At 44.6% G+C, this 16,757-nt stretch overlaps 1 protein-coding gene across 1 annotated transcript; it reads left to right on the top strand.

Annotated features, from left to right (window-relative positions):
- The first annotated feature begins 7,582 nt into the window (after positions 1-7,582).
- On the top strand, positions 7,583-12,605 carry LOC143775127 (uncharacterized). The gene is made up of 3 exons (XM_077262971.1): positions 7,583-7,830; positions 8,035-12,558; positions 12,597-12,605. Exons 2-3 carry the CDS (start codon positions 8,398-8,400, stop codon positions 12,603-12,605), a joined length of 4,170 nt encoding a protein of 1,389 aa, XP_077119086.1. The 5' UTR covers positions 7,583-7,830; positions 8,035-8,397.
- The last annotated feature ends 4,152 nt before the right edge of the window (positions 12,606-16,757 follow it).

Here is a 16,757-nt window from a genome sequence, read left to right on the forward strand (position 1 = left end):
GATATATGAGGGCTGTCACGGAAATACCACACTGGCAAATATGTGGCCTTTTTATATTTTTTTACGCTAAATAGTGCTGTATATAATTAGAGTAACAGACAGCAAAAAAGTGGTACACCGGCCTACAATGTCCAAACTTGAAGCACAAAGATATATGAGGGCTGTCACGGAAATACCACACTGGCAAATATGTGGCCTTTTTATATTTTTTTACGCTAAATAGTGCTGTATATAATTAGAGTAACAGCCAGAAAAAAAGTGATACACCGGCCTACAATGTCCAAACTTGGAGAAAGCAGGTATATGAGCGCTGTCACGGAAATACCACACTGGCAAAAATGTGGCCTTTTAATATTTTTTTAAAGCTAAATAATGCTACAACAAACAATGGAGTAAATAGTCCCATACTAAAGTCTAAAAAATTGTAACAATAAATTTTATTAGCCATCACAAAATAAATACAGACTAACAACACAAGGTCCAGAAATGGTACATGTACAGGGGACACAGGCTACTGTAATCGCAATATGGGCTTGATAGACGGATCACTAGATACTACATGTAATATAGCATACATCAAAGTGCTTAGTGCAAAAATAAAGTGCCAAGATATATGCAGCTAGATCCCTATAAGTAATAAAGACTCCATGTGATTCATTCCATATACGTGGTCAGGAGGGAAAAAGAAAAGAGGGGTGAACCGCTCATCTTACCCATGAATGTATGCCAGTCTGTGTCTCCAGCAGCCCCGACGCGCATTTTGCATTGGGCTTCCTCGGGGGGCTGTGAGAGTGTGTATACTGAGCATTTATTTATATCATGGGGGCACCTGTATGTGATCATCAGCGCCATTACCGGCGCATGCGCACCATCATGCAGGTCCGCTATTGCGCATCATCCCCTGCTCTTCCTGTGGCAGGGCGGGAGAGGGAAATCCCTCATGATGTCATTACCCTGCCGCGTCACATCCTGGAGGCAGGAGAGGATGTACACCGGACTCTGCCGCACTGCGCATGCGCATGCGCCGCGATAACCATTTTGGAAGAGGGCAGACTGCTGTTGGTGAGTATGAAGTGAAATCCTAAAGTGGAAAATAAAAAACGCTATATATATGGGATCATGTGAATGATGAAAACATTAAAGTGACGATGTGCCATGTGCCTCAACATCAGGCTCACTTACAGCTACAGCCGTAGGGAAATATCATTCTTGGATATATTGCTGCTGGTCCAGGAGGATGGTTATATACACACTGATGTGTTCAGGAAGGAGACCTCTGTCCTCCATGCCTCCTCGTCCCATCTTGACTCCACGACCTTGGGGAGAGATTCCGCGCACGCGGATACAGCAATAGGAGCATAAAACACGGTTTTGCTCGTGCCAGAAACCAGAGGAGATGTGATCTCCTTTCTCAATTACGTAAACCAAGGAAAGAAGAGGTAGGCAAAATTCGTTACATATCGACATTCAATCATCAATGGGGATTAATGAGAAAAATTCTAAGTAGACATTGGCCAATTCTAAAGACTGAACCCACACTTGCACAATGTATCTCTGATGAACCACTCATGACAGCAAGAAGGGGCAAGAATTTGAGAGATATGTTGGTCAGGAGCCATTATACAATCAAGGCCCCGACCATCTTTGGAGCTGGTAAACGTAGGTGGGGATTCTGTCCGTGCGGAGACTGCTTAGCATGTCGCAATCATATAAGGGCTGTGTCTTTTACCTCGGCTGACGGCCGTAAAGAATTTAAAATTACAGACTATATCAGCTGCAGTACCACATTTGTGGAATATATGGCTAAATGCTCATGTGGCCTGTCCTATGTGGGTCTTACTTCACGAGGACTTAGAGTCAGGACTAGTGTTGAGCATTCCGATACCGCAAGTATCGGGTATCAGCCGATACTTGCGGTATCGGAATTCCGATACCGAGATCCGATACTTTTGTGGTATCGGGAATCGGAATCGGAAGTTCCCAGTGTATGGTTCCCAGGGTCTGAAGGAGAGGAAACTCTCCTTCAAGCCCTGGGATCCATATCCATGTAAAAAATAAAGAATTAAAAAAAAAAAATAGGGATATACTCACCCTCTGACGCGCCCTGGTAGTAACCGGCAGCCTGCTTTGCTTAAAATGAGCGCGTTCAGCACCTTCCATGATGTCACGGCTTCTGATTGGTCACGTGCCGCTCATGTGACCGCCACGCGACCAATCACAAGCCGTGACGTCATTCTCAGGTCCTAAATTCCTAATTCTACGGACCATGTCCCCACAAGGCCTGAACGAGCAACTTAGTTTCTCATCTTTCTTATAGTCTTTTTGGGTCAGTTTTAGGAACTCTGTGTTCTTCTGGATTTTAATTTTGTGTGTTTTTATTTTTTTATCTAATATTGTCGTTTCATTGCTACATCACTCTCAATAACCTATTTCCTGAGTATTTATGTCTCGTCACGACATCAAGAAGCATCTTCAGCAGGACATCGTATGAAAACCTTTTATTGCCCATTATTGGAATGAGGGCGGGAGTACATCGTTATGTTTATTATTTTATTTGTTTATTTTTTCCTTTTTTTGTATGTTCACTTTCCACTGTATGTTATAATGTCTCCTTCTTTGGAGTCTTATATTTAGGGAATTGTGCCTCATTTTATATATTTATATATTTATATATCCATATATGTGTGACCCATATATTTTATGGGGAGTGAATCTCCTCTGGATATTGTCATTATATTATATTTATATTATGTTATTTTGTTTGAGTTGATTGAAACATAAGCACATTTAGGGAGGCTGGAGTTATGGGTCTGCTCCTCCCTCCGGGGGTACTTCACATGGCACATCGTCACTTTAATGTTTTCATCATTCACATGATCCCATATATATAGCGTTTTTTATTTTCCACTTTAGGATTTCACTTCATACTCACCAACAGCAGTCTGCCCTCTTCCAAAATGGTCATCACGGTGCAGTGCGGCAGAGTCCGGTGTACATCCTCTCCTGCCTCCAGGATGTGACGTGGCGGGGTAATGACATCATGAGGGATTTCCCTCTCCCCACCCTGTCACAGGAAGAGCAGGGGATGATGCGCAATAGCGGACCTGCATGACGGTGCGCATGCGCCGGTAATGGCGCTGATGATCACATACAGGTGCCCCCATGATATAAATAAATGCTCAGTATACACACTCTCACAGCCCCCCGAGGAAGCCCAACGTGAAACGCGCGTCAGGGCTGCTGGAGACACAGACTGGCATACATTCATGGGTAAGATGAGCGGTTCACCCCTCTTTTCTTTTTCCCTCCTGACCACGTATATGGCATGAATCACATGGAGTCTTTATTACTTATAGGGATCTAGCTGCATATATCTTGGCACTTTATTTTTGCACTAAGCACTTTGATGTATGCTATATTATATGTAGTATCTAGTGATCCGTCTATCAAGCCCATATTGCGATTACAGTAGCCTGTGTCCCCTGTACATGTACCATTTCTGGACCTTGTGTTGTTAGTCTGTATTTATTTTGTGATGGCTAATAAAATTTATTGTTACAATTTTTTATACTTTAGTATGGGACTATTTACTCCATTGTTTGTTGTAGGATAGGAAGTTTCGGAGTGTCCTTGTGACAGTGATATTGTCCAAACATATAGGGTATACTATCCCGGTACCTGTTTCTAAGATATGTATCAGTGGTATTTGTTCTTTTAAATAATGCTGCATATAATTCGAGTAACAGACAGAAAAAAAGGGGCACATCGGCCTACAATGCCCAAGCTTGGATCACGCAGATATATGAGGGCTGTCACGGAAATATCACACTGGCAAATATGTGGCCTTTTTATATTTTTTTATGCTAAATAGTGCTGTATATAATTAGAGTTACAGACTGCAAAAAAGTGGTACACCGGCCTACAATGCCCAAACTTGGAGCACGAAGATATATGAGGGCTGTCACGGAAATAACACACTGGCAAATATGAAGCCTGTTTTTTTTTAAAATGCCAAATAGTGATGTATATAATCTTAGTAACAGACAGCAAAAACAGTGGCAAAACGGCCTAACATGCCCTAACTTGGATCACGCAGATGTATGAGGGCTGTCACGGAAATACCTCACTGGCAAATATGTGGCCTGTTTTTTTAGAAATGCCAAATAGTGCTGTATATAATTAGAATAACAGCCAGCAAAAACAATGGCAAAATGGCCTAAAATGCCCTAACTTGGAGCACACAGATATATGAGGGCTGTCATGGAAATACCACACTGGCAAATATGTGGCCTGTTTTTTTTAAAATGCCAAATAGTGCTTGTATATAATTAGAGGAACAGTCAGCAACAACAGTGGCAAAACGGCCTAAAGTGCTCTAACTTGGAGCACGCAGATTTATGAGGGCTGTCAAGGAAATACCACACTGGCAAATATGTGGCCTTTTAATATTTTTTATGCTAAATAGTGCTGTATATAATTAGAGTAACAGACAGGAAAAACAGTAGCAAAACGGCCTAAAGTGCCCTAACTTGGAGCACGCAGATTTATGAGGGCTGTCAAGGAAATACCACACTGGCAAATATGTGGCCTTTTAATATTTTTTATGCTAAATAGTGCTGTATATAATTAGAGTAACAGACAGGAAAAACAGTGGCAAAACGGCCTAAAATGCCCAAACTTGGAGCACGCAGATATATGAGGCCTTTTTTGGTGAATTTAAAGCACAAAAAAAAAAGTGGCACAAGACTAGCACACACAACTATGCTAAGTATGCCCGATAAACTATGATTTTTAAACAGGCCTCAGCCCGACAGAACAGACTGTATATTTTTTTTGGGGGTGGTGAATTTTTGGGAAAAATAAATGCAGCTAGGTATATAGTAAAGCTGAAGCTGCAGCAGTAGACAGTTATGAAGCTTTGGGAGGGATGCAGTGGGAGCAATGTATGCACATACAGTACCTGCAGGCCTTGCACTGATGTGAATATGCTGTGCCCTGCCTACCTAGAGCTGCAATATCGGGACCCACGAATTAGCCCTAAAAAAGACTTGGTTTCTCAGGAGTTGTGGATTTAAGAGTTGCAGACCTACACTAACTATAAAAACAACAATTCTGACCCTATCTCGGCAGCAGCTCACCCTACTCTCGCTGAATTTGGTGCAGAATGCAGCGAGCAGAGAGGCGCCAGGTCTCTTATATGGCTGTGCGACCAAGCCAATCACTGCACGACCACAACAAAGATGGCTGCGGTAAAAACAGGCGTCAGTTAGAAATATTGCATAAATATATACGGCGACTCTAATTACCAATGATAGCATAACAGGAGAACCAAGAGTCAAAACTAGCCAATAGTTTACACAAAAACTTATTTTTATTGACAAAAATCAGTCACATAAACATTAGTATACCATATCATAATAAATACTTAGTAAAAAGCACATAGTGACTGTATCCATGCGTACATCGAAAGGATCCAGGTACTGAGACAGAACAGTGGTAATATAATCAACTATTGTAAAAATTGAGTGCAAAGATAATGCATACACACATGTATGTATGAGTTGGCTATTTAAGGGCATGTGTCGGTTAAACCAAATGGTATGCTCCAATATTCTAAGAGTCCCCACATGTCCCCAGTGCGCCAACATAAATGTATAAATCACACATTACGCAAGTGAATTACCCATATGTGTAGAGGCGTCCTGTCAGAGTCCTGGAGTCCGTACCCCAACGCGCATTTCGCGTTCAATCTTTACCGCTTCCTCAGGGGGCTGCGGTGTTTCATGGCCTGGCAGACAATCCCTGCAACGTGATTGGGTCTCTTAAGTCCACCAAAAATGTGTCATAGACTGCAATAATGCAAGATCAATGAAGGACACTAAAAATGAAAACAATGCCTAGTCTGCCCAGTCTGTGACAGGGGTGCAAAAGTCAATGGAGATCCATGACTTGTAAATTTTGATAAAAGTTAGGTGGTCTACACTTTCAGGGGACACTCTGATGTGATTATCCATCAAGACACCACCAGCAGTGCTGAAGACATGTTCTGAGAGACCGCTGGCTGCCGGGCATGACAAAATCTCCAAGGCGTGGCAGGCAAGCTTAGGCCACTCTTCTTCCATTTGTAAAGACCAAAATGCAATAGGGTCCAAATCCCCCTGATGGCATTGATATTGAGCTCCAGATGCTCTTGCACCATCCTCTTCAGTCATTCTCAATGTGTCAGACGTGTACAATGTTCTGCTGGTGCACAGGCTGGTCTAAAAAATGTGTGAAGCGAATCACAAAAATTGCTTATGCCACATACACTGCTGCTGCTGGTAATGTTTTTGCAGTGACGCCTTGATGTTCCTGGGGTTAGAAGTCTAGAACTGCAATGCACACTATGTGCCTCACCGCTGTCTTGGGGAAGCCACTCTTAAGATTGTCTACAAACGTGTTTCGATACTCAAGAATGCATGTATCCATTTCCAGGGGAGGAAACATCTGGCAAAATAAGTCGTGGATCCAAAAGAGGGGCAACACAGTCACAGTAGTCAGTACTATTTCTAACCCTAAGAATACAGGCATCATGTTGAAGATAGTGCAGCAAGGATGCGCTCTTGTGTCAGGCACTTCCTTGAAGTCCAAATCCAGAGGGTTTTGGTGGTAAGGTAAGACTCAAGCTTTCTTCCTCTGTCCCCTCCCCTCAAACACAGGCAACAGAGAGGGGATCATTATCCTCTTCCTCTCCTGACTGTTGTGTGCCCATCACCTCTTCCTCCTCATCCTTTTCCACTTGTTCCTTGGCTCCTGTACCTTCACTAGCAGTTTGTCTGGTACCATGAGCCACCCTCAATCCCTGCAATCAACCCTCCCATGGTAACCATCTGTGCAACAACAGTCCAGAACTTAGAGAATTTGTTATCCCTTCTGCATTCTCCTCTGCTTCCACCTCCTCTGGGACCACCACCTCCACCCAAAGCCTATTCAAAGTGTGCTCCAGCATGTAGATGACCAGAATAGTAATGCTGATTATGGCATCATCAGCACTACCCATCTTAGTAGCCATTTGAAACTGTGCAGAATGTTTCCCTGCGACTTGTAGTTCCATGAGCCTTGGTTAGTTTATGGGGGCTAGGCTTGCAGGTTAACCGGAAAGTTAGGTGGGTCCGGTTAACCACCTACCTCTCATCAATGGGTGTGCCTCATGGGATATAATGAGACTGTTGTTTGGTCACATGGGCTCTGTGTTGGAAGGTCCACAAAGAGGACAGGTTTTCCTGGAAAAACACATGGCGGAGGTCATGTGCCTGTAGAGTCCGTGACGGCTATCAGAGTTGGGAAAATTACCATCCTTCTGAGGGTCTGGAACTGACTGATTTTGGAGCTTGTCGAACAAGACACAATACGGGTCAGTGGATCCAGTAAGGCAGCCTCCCTGGAAGTCAGGATGGACTAGAAGTCAGCGTGTGGAGCAGAGCTCCTGGAAGGTAATCTCAGACAAGGGGGTTGTAAGAAAGACAGACAGGTGTAGCTGCTATTGGAACAGACTGGTGGTTATAACATGCTTTGTGGATGTAACAAAATGCACTGTGTTCTGTCCTTTCTAAAAGAAGGACACAAGGTTTAGCACTAGTTCTGGTTTTGCTGTGTTATAGCACCACCCAGTGGTGGATAAATTTATAACCTGTGTTTTTCATGTAATAATAGAGTGTTGCATTGTGGGTTTCAGCAAGGCATTCTGGGATGGGGAAATTCCCATTCTCTCTCTGTGCATCTCCCTGGACACACGCGTTATCTGCTGTTGGAACTACCTCACTTACTTCTAATCCTTGTTAAGTTTATCCGGTAAGATCATTACCCCTGTTCCTACAATGTAGTGTAGTACAGTGTGTGATTAACTGTATAGCAGCCAGTACACAGGAAATGTGGTTACCAGGAATCTGCTGTATGTAGTTATGTAGAAGTTGCACCATACTGTATGTTTCCTGTTAGTTGTAGTTGTGTTATCGTTTAGCCCAATACTTATACATATCATTTGTATTATTCTAGTTTTACCGCGCTCATGTTTACCAATAAACAAGTTAGACTACAGAGGACAGTCTGCTTATTTGGGAGACAGAAGTGGTTTATGCCGTATGTCGGATCACACACCGTATCAACGTGTATGAAGACAGAACAGTAAAACGGAAGCTGGGCGCCGGGATTACAGTAAAGGGAGGCTAGACGCCAGCGAAAGCAAATACCACCTACGCAGCCGCTTGTACCACACCGCACTACCTGCAGATACCGCAGCGGCCGCCATACAGTCACAAGTACCGAGAGTGCAGCCCACCAAGCACCACACGTCTCAGTCCACGCCGAAGTCACCCCTACCCGCTCTGAGACGTCCTACAGCCTGCAAACGGACATAAAATGTCTGCAAGTCAAACATCTTCACTCAAGACGAGATCCCAAACAAGCCGCTCTAGCAAGTCTTCCTCGAAAAGGTCTGCCACCCTCGCCCGAGCAGAAGCTGAGGCGGCGAAAGTGAGATCCTCCTTCGCTGCACAAGAGATGCAGTTAAAGTTAAGACAAGCAGACCAAGAAGCAGAAAGAGCCCGCCAAGAAGCAGAAAGAGCCCGCCTGCAAGCAGAGCAAGAAGCAGAAAGAGCCCGCCAAGAAGCAGAGCAAGAAGCAGAAAGAGCCCGCCTGCAAGCGACCTTAGAAAGGCTTTCCGCTGAAAAAGAAGCAGCAGCCGCAATAGCCAAAGCTGAGTTTTTAGAAGCCGTGGAGTTTCCTGAATCCGAGCGAGGCAGCGACATACGCGGACCAGACCTTGATCATCAGGACCCTGCTCAACGCGTCTCAGAATATGTCCGCCAACATTCCAAAGTGGAAGACAACTCTGATCCGTTACACCAACCAGCCTATACAGATTACCAGAGATCCTTCCTCCGAACACCGTACTGGAAGCAGGAAAGTATACTGCGAAACGACATTGATCACCACTACCGTCCTACGGAACAGAAGGTACGGCCTCCGCCCAGACTGACAGGGACACCCTTCGCCACTGAACGGGTTTATACAGACTTTCCTATGCCAGAAGCTCCTACCAGGTATGAGGATGCACCACAAACACCGCATAACAACAGCACACCAGCTCACGTCGGCACAGACTCAGCCACTATGAACTTTGCAAGGTTCTTTACCCGCCGGGAGCTGGTGACCAAGGGACTTGTAAAGTTCACTGATCGAGCTGAAAGCTACAGAGCATGGCGAGCCTCTTTTCAGAATGCCATCAGAGACTTGCATCTTTCCAGTAGTGAAGAGTTAGATCTACTGGTTAAGTGGCTTGGGAGCGAGTCAGCTGAACATGCCAAAAGAATCAGGAACATTAACATAAAGTACCCACACACAGGACTTCGTATGGTGTGGGAGAGACTCGAAGAATGTTATGGGTCAATAGAAGCTATAGAAAATGCTTTGTATAAAAGAATTGATGATTTCCCCAAGATAGCAAATAAGGGTTATCAAAAGCTCAGGGAACTGAGCGACTTGTTAATGGAGGTACATGCTGCTCAGGCAGAAGGTGATCTACCAGGGTTGGCATTCCTGGACACTGCCAGAGGTGTCAACCCGATTGTCCAAAAGCTCCCTTACAACTTACAAGAAAAGTGGGTCAGTCACGGGTCCCGTTACAAACAGGCTCATAAGGTACCATTTCCTCCCTTTGGGGTGTTTGTAGACTTTGTCGCTCAGCAGGCTAAAGTTAGAAATGACCCTAGTTTCGATTTCACTATGTCATGTACCGCTGCCTCTGGTGTAAAACCCAGTAAAACACCAGTGGCAGTCCACAAAACTAATGTTACCTCCACAGGTTTTCCTTACAGGGCAAGTAAGTCCTCTCCAGAAGAGGACAAACCGCAGGATCTCAGCAAATACTGCCCCCTACACAAGAAACCTCATCCTCTACTAAAATGTAGAGCCTTCAGGGAGAAGTCTCTAGAAGACCGTAAGAGTTTCCTAAAGGAAAACAAGATATGCTTCAGATGCTGCGCGACAACCTCACACTTCGCCAAGAACTGTGAATCCAGTGTGAAATGCACAGAATGTAGTAGTGTGGAACACAACACGGCCTTACATCCTGGACCACCCTCAGGGGTATCGTCGCAAGTAGAAGAGTCTGCCGAAAAACAGATGGACACTGACATGGACACCCCAGTGGTCACTTCTCGGTGCACAGAGATCTGCAAGGAACTCGTAGCAGGAAGATCCTGCTCAAAGATCTGTCTTGTCAGAGTATTCCCAGCGAGCCAACGGGATAAGGCGATCAAGGTATATGCAATCTTGGATGATCAGAGCAACAGGTCTCTAGCTAAGTCCTTTCTCTTCGACACCTTCAACATTGCTGGTCCCGGCTCTCCGTACTCCTTGAAGACATGTGCAGGTACTGTCGAGACGGCGGGGAGGAGAGCAACTGGATTCAAAGTAGAGTCTATAGACGGTCAAACCTGCTTATCCTTGCCATCAATACTGGAGTGCAACCAGATTCCAGACAACAGGTCTGAGATACCTACACCAGAGGTAGCAGCTCATCACACCCACTTGAGATGTATAGCTCACCTGATACCAGAGCTTGACCAAGGAGCTCCTATCGTCTTACTTCTCGGAAGAGACATACTACGGGTCCACAAGGCTAGAGGGCAGATCAACGGCCCACAAAACGCCCCATATGCTCAGAGACTTGACCTAGGATGGGTCATTGTGGGAGATGTCTGTTTGGGTGGAGCACACAGGCCGACATCAGTCAATAGCATGCTCACCAATACCCTCGAGAATGGACGCCCATCTCTCTTCCAGCCATGCGAGAACAGTTTCCTGATTAAAGAATTGCCACACCACACCCCTCCACCTTGTCCGTTAGCTGATCCTTCCTGTGAAGACCATGCGTGCGACGGTGAGCAAGATCATATAGGGTGCACAGTTTTCCACAGAACAAGAGAAGACAACCAGGTAGCAATGTCCATAGAGGACAGACTGTTCTTGGATATCATGGAGCGAGAGATAGTAAGAGATGAATCAAAGAGTTGGGTCGCACCTTTACCATTCAAACCACAGAGGCAACGCTTACCCAACAACAGAGAACTTGTCTACAGTCGATTTGTCTCCCTTACGCGCAAACTGCAGAAGGCACCAGAAACAAAACAACACTTCTTTACCTTCATGGAGAGAATATTCCAGAGTGGCCACGCGGAAATTGCACCTATACTTCAAGATTCCGAGGAATGTTGGTACTTACCTATTTTCGGCGTGTATCATCCGAAGAAACCAGGTCAGATAAGAGTGGTATTTGACTCAAGTGCCAGATACGAAGGTGTTTCTTTAAACGACGTCTTCCTGTCCTGTCCAGACCTCAACAACAGACTTCTGGGAGTACTTCTTCGTTTCCGCAAAGACGCAGTAGCATTTATGGCTGACATACAACAGATGTTTCACTGCTTCCTTGTTAAAGAAGAACACAGAAACTACTTGAGGTTCTTCTGGTACCACAATAATGACCCCTACAAGGACATCGTGGAATATCGTATGAAGGTTCACATTTTCGGGAACAGCCCTTCCCCTGCTGTCGCTATCTATGGCCTTAGACATTCAGCCAGAGAAGGTGAAGCGAAGTATGGATCGGATGTAAGATCTTTTGTGGAAAAGGATTTCTACGTAGATGACTGCCTGAAATCCACACCCACAGAGGAGTCGGCAGTCAGTCTCCTGAAAAGGGCACAAGAAATGCTCGCTTCATCCAATTTGAGGTTGCACAAAATTGCTTCCAACAGCCAGAAACTAATGGCAGCCTTTCCCTCTCAAGATTACTCAACCGATTTAAAAGACTTGGATTTAAGCACGGATTCCCTTCCCATGCAGCGGAGCCTGGGTCTACTCTGGGATTTAAAAAAGGATGCATTCACCTTCCAGATCAGCGAAGAAGAGAAACCCTTCACGCGTAGAGGCGTCCTGTCCGTTGTGAACAGCTTGTACGATCCTCTGGGATTTGTAACCCCTGTAACTATCCAAGGTAAAATGATGTTGAGAGACTTCACCCAAGAGACATCCGATTGGGATGATCCGCTTCCCAGCGATAAAAGAGAACTGTGGGAAAGATGGAAAAATTCTTTAGAAGCCCTGTCGAGTCTCTACGTGGCACGGCCATATGCTTCTGTGCCTTCATCAGAAATCGAGGTGCAAAGGCTTTGTATCTTCTGCGATGCTTCAACCAAGGCAATTGCAGCAGTGGCGTATTTGAAAACAACTGACATCAACGTACAATGCCACGTAAGGCTTGTTATGAGCCGGACAAAATTGGCCCCACTCCGTGAACACACAGTACCCAGACTGGAACTCTGTGCAGCTGTGCTGGCAGTAGAGTTAGCTGAGCTTATCTCAACAGAAATGGACCTGGAAATCAAAGAAGTTGAGTTCTACACTGACAGCAAGGTAGTGCTGGGGTACATTTGTAATGAAACTCGTCGCTTCTATGTCTATGTCAGCAATCGGGTGCTAAGGATCAGGAGATCCACCGAACCTACACAGTGGCACTATGTGTCCACGCACCACAATCCGGCGGACCACGCAACCAGATCCGTTGAAGCAAGACAACTTAAGGACACAACCTGGTTCACCGGTCCTACATTCTTATACCGTTCGACGCCATATGTGGACGAGTCAAACATCTTTGAATTGGTGGATCCAGAGGCAGATGAGGAAATCCGTCCTCAGGTATCCGTTCTACGTACGGTGACTAAAGACAATCACCTCAAATCCCACCGCTTCAACAGGTTCTCAACTTGGGACTCACTTGTTCGTGCGCTTGTTTGTTTAATTCATGTGGCTCGATCCTACAAGTCAACGTCACCCGCCATCCAGAAACCTTGCAAAGGTTGGCACCACTGCAAGTGTGCCTTTACCGTTCCAAGCATGGAAAATGCCAAGAACGTCATAATTCGTACCATACAACGTGAATGTTACGCCAAAGAAATAGATAACCTCAATAAAAGCCAACCCGTTTCCAGAGATAGTGTCTTGAAGAAGCTTGATCCAATCATTGACCAGGATGGGCTGTTAAGAATTGGAGGTCGTCTTCAAGAAGCTGAAGTGGAATTTGGGGAGAAGCACCCTATAATAATTCCTGGACATCATCATATCACGACCCTACTTGTGCAACACCACCACGTCTTGGTGAAACATCAGGGACGACTGTTTACTGAAGGAAATCTACGAACTGCTGGACTATGGATAGTCGGAGCAAAGCGATGCGTGAGTAAACTCATTTACAATTGCGTGATTTGTCGCAAACTCCGTGGCGGGACTCAAAAGCCGAAGATGGCCAATCTCCCACCAGACAGACTTAGTACAGAACCTCCCTTTACCAACGTCGGACTGGACGTATTCGGGCCATGGTCTGTGGTTGCACGGAACACTAGAAGAGTCCAGACCAATGCCAAACGTTGGGCTGTTATGTTCACCTGTATGTCCATTAGAGCAGTCCACATTGAAGTAATTGAGTCCATGGACACTTCAGGGTTTATAAATGCACTCCGACGTTTCATCGCCATCAGAGGTCCCGTGAAGCACATACGCTCCGATAGAGGTACCAACTTTGTAGGAGCAGTGAAAGAACTTCAAATTCCTTCCAACCTAGACACCACCGGTGTGGAAAGATACCTGAGTGAGCAGGGATGTACCTGGACTTTCAATCTACCACACTCTTCTCACATGGGAGGTGCTTGGGAGAGGATGATAGGAATAGCACGCAGAATCCTTGACTCCATTTTCTTGCAGGCAGGTAGTGCAAGACTCACACATGAAAGTTTGACCACATTCCTAGCAGAAGTTTCGGCCATCATTAATGCCAGACCGTTGACTTCACTTTCTAGTGACTCTGAGGATCCGACCATTCTCACTCCTGCCATGTTACTTACTCAGAAAGCCAGCGTTCTCAGCGCTCCACCTGGAGAATTTAGCAACAAGGACCTCTACAGACGACAATGGAGACAAGTCCAAAGTCTCTCCAATACCTTCTGGGACAGATGGAGGAAGCAGTACCTCTCCACTTTACAACCAAGGAAGAAGTGGCAGACCGACAAACCAAACATCAAAACTGGTGATGTCGTTCTCATGAAAGACAGCCAGTCACACCGTAATGAGTGGCCACTAGGCCTCATCACTAAAGTATTCCCAAGCAAAGATGGGAAGATCCGCAAGGTCGAGGTCAAAGTAGGCAAGTCTGGGGAAAGCAAACTATTCCTCAGACCAGTGGCGGAACTTGTCTTACTGTTTTCGCCAAAAGAACCTGTAGGTGGCATCGGTTGATGCCAAGCGGGGAGTGTTCTGTCCTTTCTAAAAGAAGGACACAAGGTTTAGCACTAGTTCTGGTTTTGCTGTGTTATAGCACCACCCAGTGGTGGATAAATTTATAACCTGTGTTTTTCATGTAATAATAGAGTGTTGCATTGTGGGTTTCAGCAAGGCATTCTGGGATGGGGAAATTCCCATTCTCTCTCTGTGCATCTCCCTGGACACACGCGTTATCTGCTGTTGGAACTACCTCACTTACTTCTAATCCTTGTTAAGTTTATCCGGTAAGATCATTACCCCTGTTCCTACAATGTAGTGTAGTACAGTGTGTGATTAACTGTATAGCAGCCAGTACACAGGAAATGTGGTTACCAGGAATCTGCTGTATGTAGTTATGTAGAAGTTGCACCATACTGTATGTTTCCTGTTAGTTGTAGTTGTGTTATCGTTTAGCCCAATACTTATACATATCATTTGTATTATTCTAGTTTTACCGCGCTCATGTTTACCAATAAACAAGTTAGACTACAGAGGACAGTCTGCTTATTTGGGAGACAGAAGTGGTTTATGCCGTATGTCGGATCACACACCGTATCAACGTGTATGAAGACAGAACACACTGTACTTTATGCGGTTTATGCTGTGTCTAAATTAACCGGATGGACTGTTTAAGTGAAAAAACGCTCCTGTGTGCCTTAACCCCATTTCCAAGGGAGTGTTCCCCAACACATTCATTGAGCGCTATCTCACAGAGCATTTAAGATGGATATTGGCTTGGTCTTCCAGCATGACAAAGACCCTAAAAACATAGCCATGGCAACTAAAAACTGGCTCTGTAAGAAGCATTTCAAGGTCCTAGAGTGGCCTAGCTACTCTCCAGACCTGAACTCAATAGAAAAGCCTTGGAGGGAGCTGAAACTCAATGTTGTCCAGTAACAACCCGAAACCTGAAAGATCTGGAGAAGATCTGTATGAAGGAGTGGGCAAAAATCCCTGCTTCATTGTGTGTAAACTTGGTCAAGAACTACAGGAAATGTCTGACCTGTGTAATTGCAAACAAAGGTTTCTGTACCAATTATTAAGTTTTGTTTATCTATTGTATCAAATACTTATTACATGCAATAAAATGCAAATTAATTATGCAAAACAAATTCTGTCCCTCACAGTTGAGGTGTACCTATGTTAAAAATTACAGAGCCCCCATTCTTTGTAAGTGTGAAAACTTTCAAAATCGGCAGTGTATCAAACCCTTTTTTCCCCATTGTATATAATATGCACCTAGGCCTTGAAGTTCAAACTGGTTGTGGTTGCCCACACATCTTAATCAGAAGTATGTTACAACAGGGAGAATGGAACCCTGGGAAGGGCAGTTCCACGAAGAACGCCTTTCCGTATTTATGAGACTGGCAATGGGCCTTTATCTTTGTATAGTCGGATTGAGGCTATGTACAAAAAATTAAGTAGCTGCAAGGGTTGTATATTTCTGTTTTGAATTTTGAAGTGGAAGTGGTGTCTGTATAGGAAAAGAAAAAATTGACTAGGAATGGACTAAAGAAAAATTGCATTTATTTTGTGGGTTTAGGAGGCTCGAGGCATTAGCTATGCATTAGGTACTTACAGGGCACCTTGAGAAAGGGGAGGCCACCACGAAGGAACAGCATAAGGAATGATAGAGTTTCATGGGACACGGAAGCATAAAATAATGAAAGTTATCCAGTGCCAGGATAGTAAAGACTTGGTACTCTAACATCATTGTTTGTTTACCAAGGGGCCCATGAGTTAAAGGTCAACCCAATGTTGGTATATAACATAATGTGTTAATTAACTGAACTGAGAGAACTCCCATGATCATATTGTTTCCTTAATCTCATTTTAGGTATCAATGTAGCAGATAAGATATTTCTAAGATATTTGCCACTTCAAACCTAGCAATGGTGAAGTTCGTAAGGATAGATTCGATATCAATTAGTCAGATGATGTTCCTTCCCACAGTCAACTCAGGTATTGTGACATCACTCCCTACTCAAGAAATTCTGATCTGCCCATTAAAGATCTGCATATCCATCCATGGAAGAACCCCATCAATGATCTTTAATCAACATTGCAGGAGAAGTGTCTGATGGAAGTTGTGTCACTTCTGAAAGAATGACATTCCACGATTGATCGTAACCCAAAAAGAAAGAGGTTCTCAAAGAACCCAGATGGTCATACCCAACTACAAATTGTGATACCCAGCTGTTTCATCAAGCCAGGCGTACTCACAAACCTAAAGAAGCAAGCTGCAGGAGAGGAATATAAAAAATGGCAGGTTGAGGGATGAACACAGGATAGTGATGAGGGCTGACCTATGGACTGTGAGGTTTAAGCCATGACAGAGTCTTATTAGTAAGACAATTTTGTGATAGTCAGATACCGTAATATTGGTAATGACATGACAGCAGAGA

The sequence above is a fragment of the Ranitomeya variabilis genome, chromosome 5 (assembly GCF_051348905.1).
Source record: "Ranitomeya variabilis isolate aRanVar5 chromosome 5, aRanVar5.hap1, whole genome shotgun sequence".
Classification (NCBI taxonomy): Eukaryota; Metazoa; Chordata; class Amphibia; order Anura; family Dendrobatidae; genus Ranitomeya; species Ranitomeya variabilis.

What these genes read in the sequence shown, in the direction of transcription:
- LOC143775127 (XM_077262971.1), top strand. Translation starts at nt 8,398, where the DNA reads ATGTCTGCAAGTCAAACATCTTCACTCAAGACGAGATCCCAAACAAGC.